Below are 19,581 nucleotides of genomic sequence, written 5' to 3'. Positions count from 1 at the left end.
CAGAAAGCATTTATTCGCATGCCTGTGCCCAAGAATTATATTGCATTGCTCTGTTGTTATCTGTAATGTACAGAGTTGCAAAATATTTCAAAGGCAGTAAAAGGCGAGAGTCACAACCAGAAGGATATGCTCTTCACAATGCTCGGTTTTCCATGGGAGACACCCCATCATCTTTTTCGCTTATTCCAAATTTCTTTACGTTTTCTTAAATCCATCTTCAATAGGGTCATGGAGTCTATGATCAGCTAAAAGCCCAAATCTGTTTCATATATGCTGCTGGGAAGCACTATCTCCCCCACTCCTAATACAGCTTCGTGCCACTCACCTCCTACATTTGATGTGGTGTCTCATTGCCTCTGAGGTCAGATCAAATCCTGTCTAGCATTTGTTCATTTATTCATTGACCCTTCATTCATATAACAAACGGTTTACATTTGCCACAGTGTCAATAAGGCACAGTCCAGTCCTCAGCCCCCTCAAGGACTGTGATAGCAGATAGATAAAGGTTATGCTAACTCTGTTTATGTGTGTGTGCGTGTGTGTATTTGTAGGGAGGAAGCTGGGAAGGTGGTGGTCATGAGAAGGGAGCAAGGATTGCTAACCCAAACTGGAGAAGGGATGAGTGTCATAGAAATGTATTAGAAGGAGGAGAGCTAGAAAGAATATCCCAGGAGGATTGGGAAGTCCTTGGGGGGGGGGCAGAAACTTGATGACCCATTTGAGGAGCTGCAGGTACTTGCCCCCAGCTGGAGTGAAGCAGAGTTGGGCTGAGCCGTGAGAAGGGGAGGCAGGAACGCAGAAGGCACTTGGAGAAAGCCCTGGGCCCTGCCAGGGAGCCTGAACGTGAAGCTCAACATTATTAGAGGCTGTGAAGGCTTCTAGATTTGGCTTTTGGAAAGATGCCTGGGGAAGCGGTGGGTGGAGGGCTGGGCAGGGTGGATGGGGGAAACCCCAGCCCGTTCCAATCTTTCTACTTTTGTTTCTCACTATTCCTCAAAAAAAAATTTTTAGTCCGGGCTAAATGGCCCAATTGCTGTCTTAGGTTCCTAAACTTAGGTATCTTTTGTTCTTGACTTCTTTACTTCCATCCACCCTTGCGACTCACTCAAGGAAGCTTCGATTGTCCCAAAGGACAGAACTTCTAGGTGCTTCTTTTCCACATTTCTTGTTTTGCACCAAGTATGTAATATCTGTTGGTAAACTTCCTGTGTGTGTAATGTCTCTCCAAATACACAGTAAGCCCCTGGAGGGCAAGAATCATCCCCACAAACGATACATACCTGCCATATCACTGATTCCTTAATCATCCTTAATAAATATTACATTTGCATTTCTAGTCTGCTTTCTTCCTGCTGCCGAGGAGAGAGACATTTGGGATATCTCAACCCCCCATCACTTGATGGATGCCTGGGGATGCAAATGAATTTTAATGACATTAAGTCAAAATAATAAGCAAAATAACAATTAATATAAATCAGCTAATTAGAGTAATTTTTCTCATGGTTATTACCTGTAACCACTTATTAGATTGAAAAGAGAAGACGGTTCATTACGGGCCACCAGAGGCGGGCATCCCGAGTCAGCTAGTGAGATGTGCTCCCACCTTGCTTCTGTCCCACAGGTGAAGTAGGGAACACTGATCTTATGCCACACCTGTTCTTTGCTTTAGCTTAGCGTTGACGTTCAAGACCTTTTTTATGTGTATGGCCTCTTAATGTAATTGTGTCACTTAATGTAATAGGTATGATGCTATATAAATGTTGCTCTAGAATTAACTTCTTTTGGCATCAGGATACTGAGATCATCACCATGTTCAAACCTGGCCCAAGTGGTAATTTATGGCTCCAGGTTGCCCCCAATTCTCTTTACATATTCGCCCTGTGAACTCTGGTCATTAGCTTTAAGCATTGCTAGCTCATTTCATTCATTCATTTCCTCATTCATTCAGCAAATTGTTTTCAAGCGCTTCCTATGCCCAGTGTTTCGCTGTTTTCTTCTATTTCTTTTGAAGATAAAAATCTTTAAAATTCACCATCTAAACAAATACAAAGCAAAACATGGGGGGCAGTAAGAGTCAACCAAACATTTTGTTCTTAAAAATAGTCGTGAGTCTTAAAAATAGTTACAGGGTGAGTTTGTCACTGGGGCTAATGCAGGGTAAAAGGCGATCTCACTTGTCGTTCTTAGCAGCTCTCTCGCTAACCATGAAGTTATTTGATCTCCTTGGGGCTCACAGTTCTGTTCCCTTGTGGAGTTGTGGGGTAGGGGAGCGAACGCTTTGTCTAAAGCACATAATTGCCAGAAATTTTAAGACTCACCGGTCAGGCAGCGTCATCTATGAAAAAGTTCTCATATCATGTAAAACATCGTGATGGGACTCGCTCAAATCACACAGAGCGTTCAGGTACAGCTTCAGCGTCCAATACTTTCCATCTTTCCTATCTTTGGACACAAAATACACAAGGCAAGCAAGACTCTGTATAGTAATCTGTTTCAAATTTATTGAGTTTTTGTAAAATATGGTTGATCATGATAATGAATGAATGAGAATTTGAGGAGGTTGGACTTACTTTTCTCCTGCTGAAAATGGACACTTTTGGAAGCTTCCATACTTCCCAAGCTGAGAATTCCAAAAGGGTGGGAAAAGGAGGGACTTTGATGGGTATCTTTAGAGTTTCTGTTGGCCATGTCACTTATTTTTTTTGAGACACCTTTTGGTCAGCTTCAGGCACTAGGTCAAACCAACTGGGAAGAAGTAAGTACTGATGGAGATAAGGAGTTCAGGATAGAAACAGCAGGCTTTTCTTTGTCAGCAGTTTCTCCAAGTTTATATACTCCCTTGGATGTTCTTTCTGGGTAAGAACGGACTTCTTTTCTTCTCTAAAATGTTCTTGAGCTGTTTAAAGCCTGTGACAAAGGAAGTTTATTTGCACTCATTTCCCTTTATTTTAGGTTAACTCAAACTTCGGTCTCAAGATTTTTATTGACCTAATTTACTTTATACTGTTTTCAGCTGATAACCATAAAATGGGGTTCTGTTTGTCAAGGAGAAGGGAAGTGGAGAGCAGGATGGAGCCATTATCTTGGACTTAAGTCAAGAGTTGGTGGGGATTTCTCTCATCCCAAACTCCTACTGGCCCCACAGTCAGGAGGCAGGAAGGTAACTGATTATATCAAGTCTTCACTATGTGGATCTGGTTTCAGCATTTGGCTTGTTTCTTTTCATCAGCCTCAGAGGGACCCCTGCCCCTAAGCTGTGGCTGTTTTGCTCCTTGTAAACCTCATTCTCTGCCACGTTAAAGAAAGAAAGAATCCTCCAAAGTCGGTTGTGTTTGTATTAAAGACTGCCTCGTTTCCCATTCCTCTTTGGCTTGGGGCATCACCTTCGTTCAGTGATGTCAACCCAAGAAGGAGAGTTCACTTTTCCTTTGTCTCCAACGTCCTACCAGGGGACTAAGAAGGAAGGTTTGAACGTGGGATACTTCATAGCACAGATGAAGAATTATAGGAAAATGAGACTCTTTCAAACACTTGTTTTTACATGAGCCTTTGAATTTAAGAACCAATTTGGTGTTTCTTTTTCTTAGCAGTATTTCCCTAGAAATATCCCTACTATCTAGAGCCATATGCCAGAGGAGATACTAAAGAGGGGATATGAGTAGGGTTCATTCCAACGTATCCTTAGATATGCTTTTGCTGCGTCAAGAGCTTATTCACCTACAAACTACATTTGAGTCTCAAAAAATTGTTTTTGTCAAACAGGCAGGACAAATATTTCCATTTTTCAGATGAGGAAAGACAGCTCAGAGATGTTAGGCAGCTTGCCTGAAGCCACATAGCCTGATGTTGAAACCCCATTTTTCTTTCTTTCAAGCGCCAGGCTGCCTAACAAGTGGGTGCCTAGTTTTAGGGTGCACTTGGCATTGACCTCCATCTGAATTGCACTCTTAGGGTTGGTTTGTACCAAGGCACCCGAGGTGCATTTTGTACATATTCAATCATCAAATATTTATATAGGTTCTATTTTACCAACTTGTGCCAATCTACTGCTGGCTGGAGGAAGAGGTAGAATGGGGAAGGAGTGAGAGAGATGGAGATTGTAAGGATCATCTTACAGAATTTTAGAGCCTAAGAACACCCTTTTAAACCAATCCATTCATTTTTATGTGCAGGGAAACTGAGCCCAAAGCTTTGAGTGCCTCGTCCAAGGTCTTAGGCTCCTGTCAGTGGCAGAGGAGGAACCAGAACCCAGGGCTTAATGTGCCCTGGGCCCACTGTGCTTTCACCATACCAGGGAGTCCCCCCTTGCTCTGTTTGTTCTCTCCCCACTTCTCTGGGGTGGGGGAATAGCGATTTTCATCCACTCTGTGTTGACTGGCAGTGCTGAGTGGCTCAGAAGCTCTTGGGTGAGGGACTGTTGACAGACATTTGCACCATGTTACCAAGGGCACGAAGCAAGGCAGCTTTTCTTGGGATGAAGCAGGAGCTGGGAGAGGATTCACAGGAGCATGTGACACATACAAGAGTGCAACTGCCCAGAGGGTGGCCCCTTGTTGCCAGGGAGGTAACCCACCCAGAGCTGGGGCTCCCACCACCCCAGGGAGAAGGAGCGTGGTCCACACGGGGAAGCCAGCACAGATCAGAGATGCTGGCCAGGTCTGTTCAGAGAAGAATCTGTCAAAACAGGAGCAGAACTGCTTCAACTGTGGCCTTTCTGCATCTGGATTCTGGTGCCCTATGCTTCTTCTTTCTAGGCCCTCCGCTCTGCCCCCTCTGCCCAATGGCAGGGCTAGTTTTACTTTCTAAAAAGTCTATTCCCAGAAAACTTTTTTTTTCTTTCTTTCTAATGATCAAAAAAAAATTTTTTTTTCAGGAAATGGGCCACAGATTACTCTGATTTCACATGATTTGTCCTGGCACACAGTGAGGTCCAATAAACAGGAGCAATGCCCCAGAGAGCTCATACACAAAAGGCTATTAGCTTTTAATTGAAACCCTCCCTCCACCCCCCCCCTCCCCAGCCCCTTCCAGGAACAGGAACTCAGGCCTTTGTGAAGCAGGGTCTATAACAGAGGATTCTGCCAAAATGAAAGGAATCTTGAGTTGACCCAGAGGAGAGAGATGCTCTTTTGCACCCCACCCCCTTATGGCATTCAAAGGCTTTTCATTTTCTGAGCAGTATTGAAATTCTAGGACAATGGAGGCCAAATCCTTGCGGTGGGGGTTGGGGGCTGGGAGTGGAGAAAGGAGAGAGGCTTGGAAGAGGAGGCGGCCTGGGGTAGTCCATCCTTTGTTATATTTCTTCTTTCCTACCCATTACCTTAAAAAAAAAAGGGAAAGAAAAAAAGGCCCAGTAAACTTTATAATGAATAATGACATCACTTCCGGTACCACCCCCCCCCAGCTTCATGACCACAGACACTGAGAACAGCAGACTATTTACAATTTCATTTTAAATTATTTTAAACCCTCCCAAAGGAGTTCTTTGATATGCAAACGTCTCCCCCAAATGGAGATAATTATTTATGGAGATGTGGCCCTTTGAAGGGGAGCTCAGAACTGGTGGGCTTTGAGGCTTCCTATGAAAGGAAGAAGGTTCCAGATAAGGAGGGGCTGAGCTGATACACATCTTCCTCCCACCCCTCCTCCTGCTTCCCCTGGGAAGAAAGCTGCTTTAAAGAAGAAACTTCCCAGAGTTACAACTTCCAGTTCAAGTTACAACTCTCAGGAGCTCCTCTGCCATCATCCACAGTCAAGTTTTCCAGGGAGAGTTCCTTTCTCATCCCTGGTGTCTCAGCTTTCTGTAGGAAGAGGAAGGGGAGAGAAAGGCTGTAGCTTTTGTCTTTTTGACCCCTGAAGTCCTCTGTGATTTATAAGGTCATGAGGTAGAAAGACACCAGTTTTTTCAGGTGGATATTTAGAATTAGTAGGCCAGCCTTCAGAGAAGGAAGGCTTGGCTCACCATTGTTACTGCAGAAACTCCTGTGATTAGGACTGTAATGACCATGGGACCCACTCTGTCTATTCCCCCTGGTTTTTCTTTTGAAAATGCGTTAGCTCTTTGTCCTGGAGTACCAAGTGCCCACTGAAACCTTGGGAGACACCCCTCCCCAACCTGCCAAGTCTTTCACCTGCAGGACTTTTCTGGAAGCTTTAACATTCGCTTCTTGGAAGCATCACCTCCCCTCCATGCCCCCAGCTGCCCTTTCTGCCCTTTCAAGTTGGCCAACTGAGTGGGTTTCCTCGATCTTGCTGTGATGGGGAGATGGTGGTGCTCAGCTGATGCTGAGCCTAAAGGGAAGCCCCTGGCTTCTATCGCAGTGGCTCTGGGTCCCTCACTTCCTTCCCTGGGGAGTGGATGGGGTGGGCCCTAGGGCTTCTGTGCCAAGGGAGAGAGGCTGCGTGAGGGGCCTGGGCAGCCCCAATTCTAGCCAGATGAGGGTACAGAGTTCCTGGTAACCCAAGGGCATCCTTTTGTAACATAAGACATTTTTATTCTGCATTTATTTTCAAGGCCAGAAGTTTGATATTTGGTCCCTTGTCTTGCACGTCTTAGGCGAAGACGTGCTACCTTTTACAAATCTCAGTTTGACCTAGGAGGAAAGGGTTTTCTTTTATCCTGAGTGGTTGGGGGTGAAGGAGCCAGTGTGGATGAGGCAAAGCTGCTGTGCTCCCTGCAGCCCAGGAAGAGCCCGCAGCCCAGCATCACAGAGGAAGATGTGTTAAGAAATGACGGTGATGAGAAAGGCGCACCTGTGGTGCTGGCCTAGGCTCAGAGTGTGAGGTGTGAGCCCCGTTCTTCCCCGAAGGAAAAAACCCTAGTTCACAGAAAAGAAACCAAGGAGAGACGGCATCTCAATGTTGTTGTTTTTAAATAGATTTTATTTTTTAGAGAGTTTTAGGTTCACAGCAAAAATGAGGGGAAGGTACAGAGATTCCCAGTAGATCTCTCCCCTCCACAAGCACAGCCTCCCCTACCATCAACGTCTCCCATCAGAGTGGTCCATTTGTTAGAATCGATGAACCTGCATTGACACATCATCATCACCCACAGTTTACATCAGGGTTCACTCTTGGTGGTGTACATTCTGTGGGTTTGGACAAATGTATAATGACATAGATCCAGCATTTTAATATCACACAGAGTATTTTCACTGCCCTAAACACCCTCTATGCTCCATCTGTTCATCCCTCCCTCTCCCCTAATCTGTGGGGATCCCAGTGTTTTGGGGTTTAGCTGCTGGTATTTGTGGGTATATCAAGTACTCAAAAAATGGCACTTTGTTTGTTTTACCCTTTTTAAGGGGCATCCTTATTTCCTAGGCAGATTTGGGGTGGTGCAGATGCTACGAATGAGGGGTTTCTTTTGGGGGGAGGGGGACATAACCTTCTTGGAAATGTTGACTCTTCTGTTTGTAAAGATTTCTCCTTGTTGCACTTTTGGTTGTGGATTCTCAAAGGCTGGACTCGGGCTTTGTGGAAAAGCTAACGATGACGCAGCATTAGTTTCCTGGCCTGCGCCCTTGGGATTCTCCTCAGAGCAGTTTATCAGAACGCACAGACCATGCAGCCTCCTCTGCTCTGCTCACTTACAGACCGGTAAGTAAGCTGAGGCTGCAGAAGTCAGGCACGTGGCCAGGAGGACGTGCCAATTAGGAGCAGAGCTAGCAGTGGAAGACTAGCAGAGACCTTCATGAAAACAACTTGTCCTTTTTTTATTTTTTAAAGCAACAGTAAATACATCTATGTCAAATTTTCTAAGTCTATTGGCCATTTTCTCATTTCAATCAATATTTTCCTCAAAACAGTATCAAAACAAGGAGTTGGCAGCCTCTGGCCATCTGCATGGGGACTTATCCTGTGGGAATAGCTTGCTCTAAGATCTTCACTGGAGGGGCCAGCCCGGTGGCGTAGCGTTAAGTTCTTGCGCTGTGCTTCTGCAGCCCGGGGTTCGCTGGTTTGGATCCTGGGCGCGGACCTACGCACCACTCATCAAGCTGTGCTGAGGCGGCATCCCACATACAGCAACCAGAAGGATGTACAGCTGACATACAACTATCTACTGGGGCTTTGGGGAGAAAAAGGGAAAAAGGAGATCTTCCCTGGAAAGGGGCAGCACAAAGGAAAGATTTTGGGGTGATAGAATTCTTCTATATCTTGATTGTGGTGGTGGTCATTACACAATTCTATGCATCTGTCAAAATTCATAGAACTGGACACCAAAAAGTGATTTTTTTGCTATCTGTAGGTTAAAAATTAAATTAGGGGCCGGCCCGGTGGCGGAAGCGGTTAAGTGCGCGCACTCCGCTGCAGTGGACCGGGGTTCACTAGTTCAGATCCCGGGTGCGCACCGACGCACCACTTGTCAGGCCATGCTGTGGCGGCGTCCCATATAAAGTGGAGGAAGATGGGCATGGATGTTAACCCAGGGCCAGTCTTCCTCAGCGAAAAAAGAGGAGGATTGGCAGATGTCAGCTCAGGGCTGATCTTCCTCACACAAAAAAAATTAAATTTAAAAAAGAAGAAAAACATCTTTGTTGGAGTTCAGAAAATTTTGGGGTATTTCTGTAACCAAGCAAGGAAGTCATCCTCCCAGTGGGAGAAGAGATGGGGCCGGCCGAATGTTCCCCTGGCTCTCCCCAGTTCTCCTCGGTCGAGTAGCGGCTGGGCCTGCCCCACCCAATGTGGCCTGCAGCTTCCTCTCCTCTCTGAAGTCCATTGACTTCCATCATCTGTTTTGCGTCAGTGACTCAGCATCTGTTCGGGTATACAGAGTTAGGTTACACCCATTTCAATAATTCTCCTTTTTATTGTTGTGCAATTTGCCAGTGCAAACAATAAGTTCAATTGCTGGACCATGGAACAGGCGTGTCACCCAAGGAAAGAAAGAAGCAGAAAAAGAAAATTCGACATTTGTTATTGGAGAACATCAGAATTAGAGGGCTTTTTAAAACTTTTCTGGTTCATTCAAATTTCTTATGCATTTAGGCCTGAGGTTTCTTTTTCTTTCTTTCTTTTTTTTTTAATAATTTTATTTATTTATTTTTTCCCCCAAAGCCCCAGTAGATAGTTGTATGTCGGAGTTGCACATCCTCCTAGTTGCTGTATGTGGGACGAGGCCTCAGCATGGCCGGAGAAGCGATACGTTGGTGCGCGCCCGGGATCCCAACCCGGGCCGCCAGCAGCAGAGCACGCGCACTTAACCGCTAAGCCACGGGGCCGGCCCTAAGGTTTCTTTTTCATAGTCTGCTCCTAGCAGGAACACCTAGGAGCCTGTGGAGACGTGGGATGTTCAGTTGTACACTCTGGGCTTCTCCAGAGCCCCGGGATGTTGGTCCCTGGCAGGAAGCTGACTCTGCAGGGAGTTGCCTCACTCCTCAGCTGACCTCCAGTCTGGTGGAGGCGCAGGGGGAGGTGAGCACTGGGAGCCCAGGGCGCGATTCTGCATCCTCACGTCTGACCCTGGCCCTTCTCCTCGTCCACCTGCCTCAAGATCAGAAAAGAGGAGAGGGCCCAGTGGTCACTTTTGACATCGATTCATCTTAGTTTCATGGGATTTTTTTACAAAAAGAGAATGTAGTTTCATTTTAAGTTGAGAACGTTGGCAAAAGCATAAATCAGATAATCTGTTCTAGTGCTGTTCTTCACCTGTTTGTTTTCCTTTCCTCTGTTTATGTTGATATTATCTAACGTCTGATGATGAAAGACTTAGATGCATCTGTTCTTTCATTATCACACGACGAGAGATGACCTGGTCTTCTGGTTCCTTCAGTTTGTCTCATTTTGTTTGCTGGAGCCCGATTTGTATTGGATAAGTAACTGTGTGTGTGTGTGGATCCCTGTGTGTGTGCACGCACACATGCATGTGTTTAAGGGCGGCAGACATCCTTTTCTTCTATTTGCACTAACCCTGACTGTATTTTCTTTGTTCTGACTGTCCTATTTCATCTGCAGTTTGCAGCCCTTCAGGGCGTACTCCTCACTCACTCAGAGACTTGGTCTGCCCTCAGCTGAGAGAGTATGGCCCTGAGTTCTCTGGACTTTACTCTAGGCCTTTGACTCAATAAGTCTTGGATTAGCTGAATAACTTTTAGTTCTGTTTACGATATTGTTTTCTCAACTTTTTCCCACCATGGTGGCCCTCTGTACCGACAGAGTGGTGCAGTGAATATCAGCGGATAAATGGCTGAGTGCGTGACAGGCTCCAGGCCCACAGATAGCCCAGAATCATGATTTCGGATCCTGGCTGCACACTGGAATCATCTAAAAGATTCCCGTGTTGGGGCCCCACCCACACCGGCCTGATTCAGTTGGTCTGGGGTGGGACCCAGGCATTTAGTTCAAAGCACCCTAGTTGATTCTAATGTGCAACCAGGGGTGCAACGAGCTGCCACAGAGGTGGCCTGTCACTTTCTTGTGAATATCCTCAAACAAGCCTGAAGCACCACCTCCAAACTCACTTGGTTCCCAGGTCCCTGCCCGGTGGCCCAGCTCTTTGAGGTCGCTGGTGTTCCCGGAAGTTCACTGGGCTTGTCATGCCCAGGCCTAACTGGGGTGACAAGCCTGCCTTACCCCTTAGGCCTCATTGAAGAAGCAGGATCTTTTCTGCTTTCTATCATGGGTGTCACCTTATATTGCTGGTTAGTATCTCCCAGGCTTGTCCTAAGGGACACTTTTCATGAGTGTGAGCCTGTGTCTTCCCCAGACTTGCTCTAGAGATACCGTCCAGCCCCGCTGGCTTCACAGGCACCCATTGGTGATATGTGTCAGGTGCCAAAGAGATGTCCCTTCCTGCCCACGTGGTGGAGAGGGGAGCAGGGGGCCGGGGGGACTTCTGGAGGGGAGGAGCGCTTCCAGTGATGTCTGATATTCCAGGCCCCATAGAATGCAGTTAACAGCAGGAGTATGTGAACCTAACAGGTCTATTGTTTCGAAATCTGACTCATGTTTGAACAATTATGATCACAGTCATCTGATTGTAGCACTGAAATACCCATTATTCAGATCCTAATCTACGAACGAGAGAAAAAAATCCAGGTATCTGTTTACAGAGAGGACAGGTGTGTGGCTGTATGTGGTCTTCGTCACATTAAGAAGAAACAAAGGCTGTGGAAGGGGAGACGGTGGAGACGAATGGAAGGAGAGGCATCAGAGGGGCTGACTCTGAGTCCCTGCTCTCAGCCTGCGGGCGCGGGACCCGCCTCCAAGTGAGTCACCCTCTCTCCTTCAGCCTCAGTTTAATTGTTAGTAAATTGGAGATCGCAAGACCGACCTCAAAGTCTTGTTATGAGGAATGGAATCAGATAATGTGTGTGAAAGTTCCTCTGCATGCTCCAGAGCACTATATAATTATTAGCTGTGACTATCAGTTTGAGAAACTGGCTTTCATAATGAGCAGCTCCTAACCTGCAACCTCCCTGCTGGCTTGGGAGGCCAGCCTTCGGCTGGCTCGGCTGCAGGGGTTGCTGAGATGGGCATGTAGGGCCCATGTGAGGGGTTCTTGCCCTCAGCCATATCCCCATCCTTTCTTCTCTGACCCACGGTTGTGCTCAGAGAGATTTCGAGTGTGAGGACGGAAGAGTGTGGCCCGTGAAGGGAGAGGGGAGAGGAAGGTGAGACCTGGAAGAGAATGAAAAGGGCTCTGCTCCAGGGCCAGGTGGTGGCGGTGGGGGTGGGGGAGGTGGGAGAAGGGCAGCTGAAGGGGAGAAAGGCGACTTGCCTGTAACTGCCCAGAAGATTCTGTGCCAGGAGCTCTTCACATAATTCTCAGGTCAAGCTGTGTTCCCCACTGGTTGGACCAACAGAGGTGTCCTGGGGAGATGGAGCGCAGTGCCCACCACGAAAGTGCCTCTGGAAGCCAGTCTCTCAGGAGACCTTTGCAGAAATGATGGAGAACCCAGTTGTGCATCTCTCCCATCAGCCACTCATTATCTGCGACCAGGCACTCCGAGGGGAGCGTGGCCCCAGAGCCCCAGTGGACAAGGCCTGAGAAGTCTCTGTCACAGCAGTAGTTCCCCTGGCTCTTATTTTGATAATCAAAGAAAACACCAAGGCCCTTTGAGTGCCTTCTGACATATGCATGCCAACTCCAGACCATGCTGGGGAGAGGGGTCAGGTGGTGCTGGTACCCCAGAATGGCTTGGGTGGCCAGCGGGCGGTCAAGCACAGGAAATCTGCCCGCAGCTCAGAGAATCTTTATTTATGGCTGAGGAGCCTTTGCCTTTGGACTGGAGGAGAGTGAGGCTCCCGCATTTCCTTCGTACCGTCCTATACTGTCTGTGGTTTCTTATTCACACTTGCCCATTGAGCCATGTTGTTCGGTTACCGCCAGGCCCTTCTTTAAGGATGTTGAGGAAATGCAGACAGCAGAGGGTCAGAGATTGGTCTGGACCCCAGGCAGGCTGAGAGCAGAGTCCGGTATTCCTGCTCCTTTGCCTCTCGCAGGAGCCGAGCCTTCCTCATTGCCCTTCTGTGGGGTCAAACCGAGTGAGTGACCAGTGTCCTGTGCACAAACCCTGCTTCCTTACGTCCTTGCCAGAACCCTGTGGACAGAAGATAACTGACAGCATTTTCCTAGTACCAGTTAGCTCCCAGGCTCGGTACCAAGGTTAGCCTCACAGTCCTCTCAAAAACCCTGGGTGGTGGACGTTGTCATTTTCCTCATGGTTCAGATGGGAAAACTGGGGCATCACAGGTTAAGTGACCTGTGACCTATCCAGCGTCACACACCTCAGTCAGTGAGGATACTGAGAGTCAGACCAGTGGCCTGACTTCAAAGCCCATGCTAGGTCAGACGGATCCTCTGAGGACAGACTCCAAGCCCACCCCTCTGCCGTGGCCCTGAAGAACTTTGGGGGTTGGATCTTCTTCAGTCATGGTGGTAGCACTTTGATTCTGAATATTAAACTCTTGAAGACTGTCCATTGTAGAGAGTCCAGTTAACACAGGAAAAAAAATACGTGGACTTTATCAGACTCAACCTGCTTATGAGTGAAATGCAAAATAAGTTGGGGGCCAGACTCTCTTTAATCCTTGGTCACATTAGCCTGATGGCACTGCTGCATTACTCTAAGTGGTTAATGGGCAAAGTGGGTCAATCCAGCACTAGCGTAACCAGGGGTGGCTGCACTGCTGGGCGCAGTCTTCCTGGGGAAAGGCCTCTTCCTCTAACTCCTGTGAGGAAGGAGCTGTCGCCAGGGGGTGGCCCTTTCTGGCTCGTGTGATAGACAGTCTGTATCATCTTCTCTGTATGGAGTGGGCTCAGTAGATCAGGGATGGCTTGAAGCTGGAGGTTTAGCATGTCCTCCTGAGAGGTAAATATGTGGTCAAAAATGATGTGGAGATTGTCTTTTTTTCAATTTCCTGGGCCCAGGTGGGAATCAGTCATAGATCTCTATCCCACAGCTAATGGAAAATTGTACATCTGTGACCAGGACTTAGTGTCCAATTACTAAACACATCTTCTTTTGATGTATACACACGAGTGTGTCCACACACATGCTCAACTCTGGTACTGTGCTGTAAACTGTGTATAGAACACTATAATAATGAGAATAATAACGACAGTAGTAATATTAGCTAGTATATATCAAGTATATGCCATACATCAGGCTGTTCAAAGCATTTTGTGATCATTAGTTGTCGTAATCCTCATTAAACTCCCATGAGGTAGGTATTATCATCTTTGTTTTTACAGACGAGGAAAAGAAGCCCAGAAAAGTTAAGTAAGTTGTTTAAGGTGAAACAGCTTAGAAGTGGCAGAGCTGGGATTTGAACCCAGGCTGTCTGACTTCCAAGGCCACATTCCTTGACTGTTAAGCTAAATTCCATTGATTTTACAAACTCATAACAACTGAATGAAGTTGGTGAAAATTGTTCCCATTTCACATATTAGGATGCTGAGGCTCAGAGAGCAAATAAGGCACAGGCTTACATCACTGATTCGTCTTACTTTTCGTGCTAATCACCACCACAGAAGTGCTTTTTGATCTGAATATCATGGCCTGTGTCTCCTGTAGGTTGTAGCAGTTTTGTCTACATACTTTTGTTAAAATTAATGCTGTGATAGTTAACATGCAAGTTGTTGGTCTGATTTTTGGCTGCTGCGTGCTTTGTGGCCTTCAGACATGCTTTTCGCAGTATGGCATTTTGTCAGTGGTTACTGTGATGAAGCCTGTACATCCTGGCTGGCCCAGGGGGACGTGTGCCCACAGCGCACTCGCCCGGGCTTGTTGACTGCAGTCTAGCGAGGACTCCTGGGCAGCAAAATGTCCAGGAGCCGCACGCCCTATTATTTAGGAAGGACTCATATCCAGAAGCCAAAGGCCTTTGTGTTCTGACACCAGATGTTTGGGGCAGTCTAAAAGCTGGATACCCTGAAAACTAGGGGAGAGGTGACACCCACAAGAGGATCTTAGGGAAATGCGTATCTTACTCTTGGAAGAAGGTGCCTTTATGTTTCACGTAGATAGGATCTGGCCTCCAAAATTCAAATGGGACATTAATGTACCTTTCAGCCCTGAAATTCTGCTTGCATTTTTTTCATATTTCTGTAACTGTTCCCAGTAGTAAGAGGGAGTGGGGATTACAAGTGTGGACATTGAGATGTGTGGCCAAAGAGGTGTCACCTTCTGACCCGAGTTTGTTTGCTTTGCTCAGGGACCTGATGCCGAGAACCCTGGACGGGCAGATCACCATGGAGAAGACGCCCAGCTACTTCGTGACCCGGGAAGCGCCCGCGCGCATCTCGGCCATGTCCAGGGACACCAAGCTCATCGTGGTGGTGCGGGACCCGGTGACCAGAGCCATCTCGGACTACACGCAGACGCTCTCCAAGCGGCCCGACATCCCCACCTTCGAGAGCCTGACGTTCAGAAACAGAACCGCGGGCCTCGTGGACACGTCGTGGAGCGCCATCCAGATCGGCATCTACGCCAAGCACCTGGAGCGCTGGCTGCGCCACTTCCCGCTCGGCCAGATGCTCTTCGTGAGCGGCGAGCGGCTCATCAGCGACCCGGCCGGCGAGCTGGGCCGCGTGCAGGACTTCCTGGGCCTCAAGAGGATCATCACGGACAAGCACTTCTACTTCAACAAGACCAAGGGCTTCCCCTGCCTGAAGAAGGCCGAGGGCAGCAGCAGACCCCACTGCCTGGGCAAGACCAAGGGCCGGACCCACCCCGAGATCGACCGCGAGGTGGTGCAGCGGCTGCGCGACTTCTACCGGCCCTTCAACTTGAAGTTCTACCAGATGACTGGGCACGACTTTGGCTGGGATTGAAGGGACGCGGTCTGTGTAACTTACCACTTGGCTTATATATTGAGAGAGATTATATGTATGTAAAATGTACAGAAATCTATTTTATAATAATTTATTTTTAATTCGTAAGCAATTGATTCACTAAACTGCCTAGCCACACTCTTTATAGAGAGTTAGCTTCATAATCCGTTAACATTCCAAAGTGTTTAATATTTTGTTCTTTTCCTCACAATTGATGGTGCTTCCATTTTTTTTTTCTACCCATTATATTTAAAAAGAAGAAAAGCACAACTTGAGATTTTTGTTGTTACGGGTATGCAGCCTTCCATCGCCGTCTGGATTCACCTGCCGTCTCCTTGTGTCTTGGGTCTCCTGTTCCAGCTTCCTTTCCTCTTCCTGCCCGTGTGCCTCGTAGGGGCTCTGAGCTGCCTCTGCAGTGCTGCACTCTGGAGGGCAGACCTCCCGTAGCAGCTTGCTTGTTCCTGCGGTGACATTTCCAAGGATGCAGATGCCACAGCGCTAGGTTTCCCTCAAGTCTGCTCAGCACTTGGGAGAATCCCCACCTTTGCAGGACATCCACATCCGTTAGAGTCTGCATGCCAGGGTCCATTTACTTCAGCTTTTGATTTTGAAGGATGGCCCTGCATCCTCTTCTGCCCCAGTCCCTGGTTCATTAACCAGCCTGAAGTGTATGCATATGTTAGCCCCCTCTTTCCCAGGTCACATGTGTGAGACGCTTGGGTGCTGCTTTAGAAATAAAGATGATCTCTTCTCCTTTGCATGAGAGTGCACCATGCACTGTTCTCCAGGCAGACAGTTCTGCTTTGACACACCAAAGAATCCCCTAGGCTAGCAGAGCCACCCGCACAAACCAAGGGTGCCAGGTATCGAGACCCAAAGGAGTCAGGTGCATCCCTCACCATCCGTGTCTACCGAGATGCTGCTAGATGCAGAGCCAGCCTGTGTGGGGCACATCCCAGCAGGCTGACAGCCTCAATGGGGAGAAAACATAAAGACCCCTAAAAGGACAAGTGTCCTGGGAATCCTGGCCCCCTGCTTGATGTCTGGAACTTCTCTCCTTGAAATTCCTAGCTCATCTCAGATTGACAGCATGGTTTGTTGTAACCAACAGCCAAATGGCAAGAACCAGGAGTGGCCCTTGTAAGGACAGACAGGGAGAGCTGGCCCCACATGGCCTGTAGGCACTTGAGCCTGCCCCTTGTGCAGCTGTCCCTTGTTTTAGCCAGGTCTTGGCAGAAGGGTTGCCAACATTGTGGCTGCCGATGCAGAATGCTCTCCCCATACCTCTCTGTTGAGAGGGCAGTTGGGGATCGTTTATAATGACCAGCTAGTGGCAGTTGGGTAACCACAGAGCAATATCACATAATGACATATTCACTTTATCCTCAGTTTTCTAAACCAGGATGCTTCGACCATAAAAGTATTGTCATTTGAGTTATACTTTCATCAAGGAATATGTGGGGAGATACACATCATAGCTTTGTTACTGCCGAGTCCGAGTAGCGTAGAAGCTGCACTTAGGGGAATGCCATAATCAGAGCGTGGTCTCCTCTCTTGCTGTTTGGGTGTCAAAGACATCTGCATAAGGGTGCGAATTGGTCGTGCATTTTTCCAATCAGAAGGCGCTTGTGAAATAAGACTGAGAGCACCGATTTTCAGTTACAGCGTAACATTGCTTAAAATAAAAGTCAGTAGTCCTCTAGCTAAGTAGCCCCTTCTGCTTTTTGGCCACTCTCATGGTCTGACATGGCTCATGCTGTAGAATTGCAGGAAAGTTTAGACAAGGGTTGCAACTAAGCAGTGGGAAAATATGCATGAGCTTTTCTTTCCCCTTCAGGTCCCTGCCCTCTTTCCAAGCTGGGCAATTTGGATTAAGTTGTTTATTCCCTGCCTTAAAACTGAAACCAGAAATTTTCAGATAGAAGGAGAGTCATTTAGTCACGAACACTGAAGTGAGTCAAGATTCTCTGCTGGGTCAAATCCTTGAATCCAAACAGATGTCGATAATTAGCACTGATGGACCAGAGCAAGTTTTTCTACACAAGACAAATAAATCCAACTTCCTGTGCATCTCCTTATAGGGGTCTGATAGCTTACACTTCCTGCCTGATCCCGACACGGCGTCGGCCCCAAGGTTACAGCTCATCTTGTGACAGATATTAGAGAGCCTGAGCCCACATGGCTTCCTCCCGGAGAAGTTAGGCAACATGTAAAATTAAGCCTTGAGTTTCTTCCCATTCTAGCAATCTACGAGGCCACCAACTTCACTCTTTAGCTGCTAGAAGACGAACATTGTTTCATGTTTTGGCAATTTGGCCTAGCACATGTTTTGGGTTTCTTCCAGTTTATGGAAAAGCTCTGATATTCATTGGAGTATTTATTCCTCTCAGTTTTGTTTTTCTCATTAAAAACAAAAATGTTAACAAAAAAATTGAAAGTTTTTATTGTTATCTATCCCATGCTTTCTTTGAGGTGTTTGTACAGTAGTCCATTAACTTGGTAGGTGGTCCCTGGAAAGGTACTTAGGTATAGTGACTGCATAATAAATACTTAATTGGATGATGGAGGAGGAGAAATTGTCTTCTTCATGGTATTCTCTTTGGAAGTCATTTTGAGTGATAGATATATTTTAGACTTTTGGAAAAACACAATTTCAGGTCCTGCCAGGATATTTTCATAAGAAAGGAAAATGGAAGATTCCAATAAACTAGAAACAGTATGTATCTAAAATGCAGACACAGAAGTCAATGTCATTTTTCTTTTCAGTTTATCAAGAAAGATGGTCAATAAAACTTAAAGGTGTGGTTAGATTTTTTTTTCACTTTTGTAACGTTAATTTATGACTGAGTTTCCTTCAGCCCAGTAATCTGAAATACTGTGCAAATTCTAGCAGTGCATCTTCTGTAACCTGGGTGTTAGAATAGCCAATATGTACGAAACAAAATTAAATCAAGTATTTTGTCCTATGTATAACACAAATTAATTTTACACAGAGAAAGATGTTTCTAGGAAAATGAAATTCTGGTAATTCATACTATTTCTTTGTATGAACAAATAAAATATATTTTACCAATTGGGTACTTTTATGTTTTATTATGTGTTGCAGATGGACAAGGAAAGGATATTTTATTCAGTAACTAATCACATGCATACACACACACACACACACACACACACACACACACACACAGGCATTCTGAGCACAGGTGGATCTTTCAGATTTTAAAGGGTTCAATCCAAAATCCAACTAATCCACAAATATTTGGGGTGGATTTCTGTAAATGACTCTGAAGGCTACAAGATGGGTGAGAGGGCTCCTGCCCCCTGGGGAAGCATGCCCCTGGAGGAAGTACTGTTCATTACACGGGTCCCAAGAGCACCGCAGCCCCTGGGCACTGCAGCCTCTCAGTGCCTCGGGTTCTGGCTGGGTGGGTATGTGGGGGCTCCCATGTGCGGTGTAAGCAGAGCATGATGGGGATGGGTGATTGGGATAATGGTAGCATTCCCTTCTCCCATTTGCAGAGTAGTCTCATGTCAGTAATTTGGAGATTCTTATCCGTAAGATAGAGGCAGAAAAGGGCTTGGACAAGACAGCATTTCTGTGTCTTGAGCCCATCTCAAATGACCTTCTGTTTTCTTTTGACATAGCACACCATCTGTCCAATTATTATCTGTTGCTTTAAGCTTTTGATTCATTCTTTTATTTTACTTAACTATTTTTTCAATTTTCAGTTGATTTTAATTTGGTATACCTCTGGTTGAGTTTTAAGCTAGCTGACACTAAATTGATAAATTAAGGCTCGAACCCAAGAGTTCTGACTTCTTTTATTTTAACTACTTTATTGAGGTATGATTGACATACAAAACCCATAGATATTTAATGTTTACAACTTGATGAGTTTGGAGATAAGTATATACCCATGAAACTACCATTACAACCGATGCTGTAAACATATCCATCACCTCCAAGTTTCCTCCCCCTCTCTATTTTTTTTTTTTGGTGATAAGAACACTTAACATAAGATCCACCCTCTTAGCAAACTTTTTATGTATTCAGTGTAGTATTGTTAACTATAGGCAATATGGTGTACAGTAGATCTCTAGGACTTAATTCATTTTGCATAACTGAAACTTTTATTTTACTTAATTTCAAAAGGAAACATATTACAATCAGGTAAAAAGTCATTATCTCTTGCCATGAGAGGAGGTAATCATAAAAAAATAAATACAACGAAAACAAAGCAATGCTAGTAATTTCTAGCTCCGTATAAATCAAGCCACGCCTGCCCTAGGCTAACCTGCTA

The 19,581-nt window shown here is 46.3% G+C and overlaps 2 protein-coding genes across 2 annotated transcripts in view; both read left to right on the top strand.

Annotated features, from left to right (window-relative positions):
- LOC131416897 (heparan sulfate glucosamine 3-O-sulfotransferase 3B1) overlaps positions 1-15,286 on the top strand; it is a 37,451-nt gene extending 22,165 nt beyond the window's left edge. Inside the window, exon 2 of the mRNA XM_058559681.1 lies at positions 14,659-15,286. Coding sequence (XP_058415664.1) covers positions 14,659-15,277 — 619 coding nt within the window. The 3' untranslated portion in view covers positions 15,278-15,286. The remainder of the gene's footprint in view (positions 1-14,658) is intronic.
- LOC131416895 (protoheme IX farnesyltransferase, mitochondrial) overlaps positions 1-19,581 on the top strand; it is a 279,864-nt gene that overhangs the window by 191,752 nt on the left and 68,531 nt on the right. The window lies entirely within an intron of this gene.

This window comes from Diceros bicornis, chromosome 18 (genome assembly GCF_020826845.1).
Source record: "Diceros bicornis minor isolate mBicDic1 chromosome 18, mDicBic1.mat.cur, whole genome shotgun sequence".
Classification (NCBI taxonomy): domain Eukaryota; kingdom Metazoa; phylum Chordata; class Mammalia; order Perissodactyla; family Rhinocerotidae; genus Diceros; species Diceros bicornis.
The sequence above is the reverse complement of the archived record's forward strand: the minus strand, read 5'-3'. Positions and strand labels throughout refer to the sequence as shown.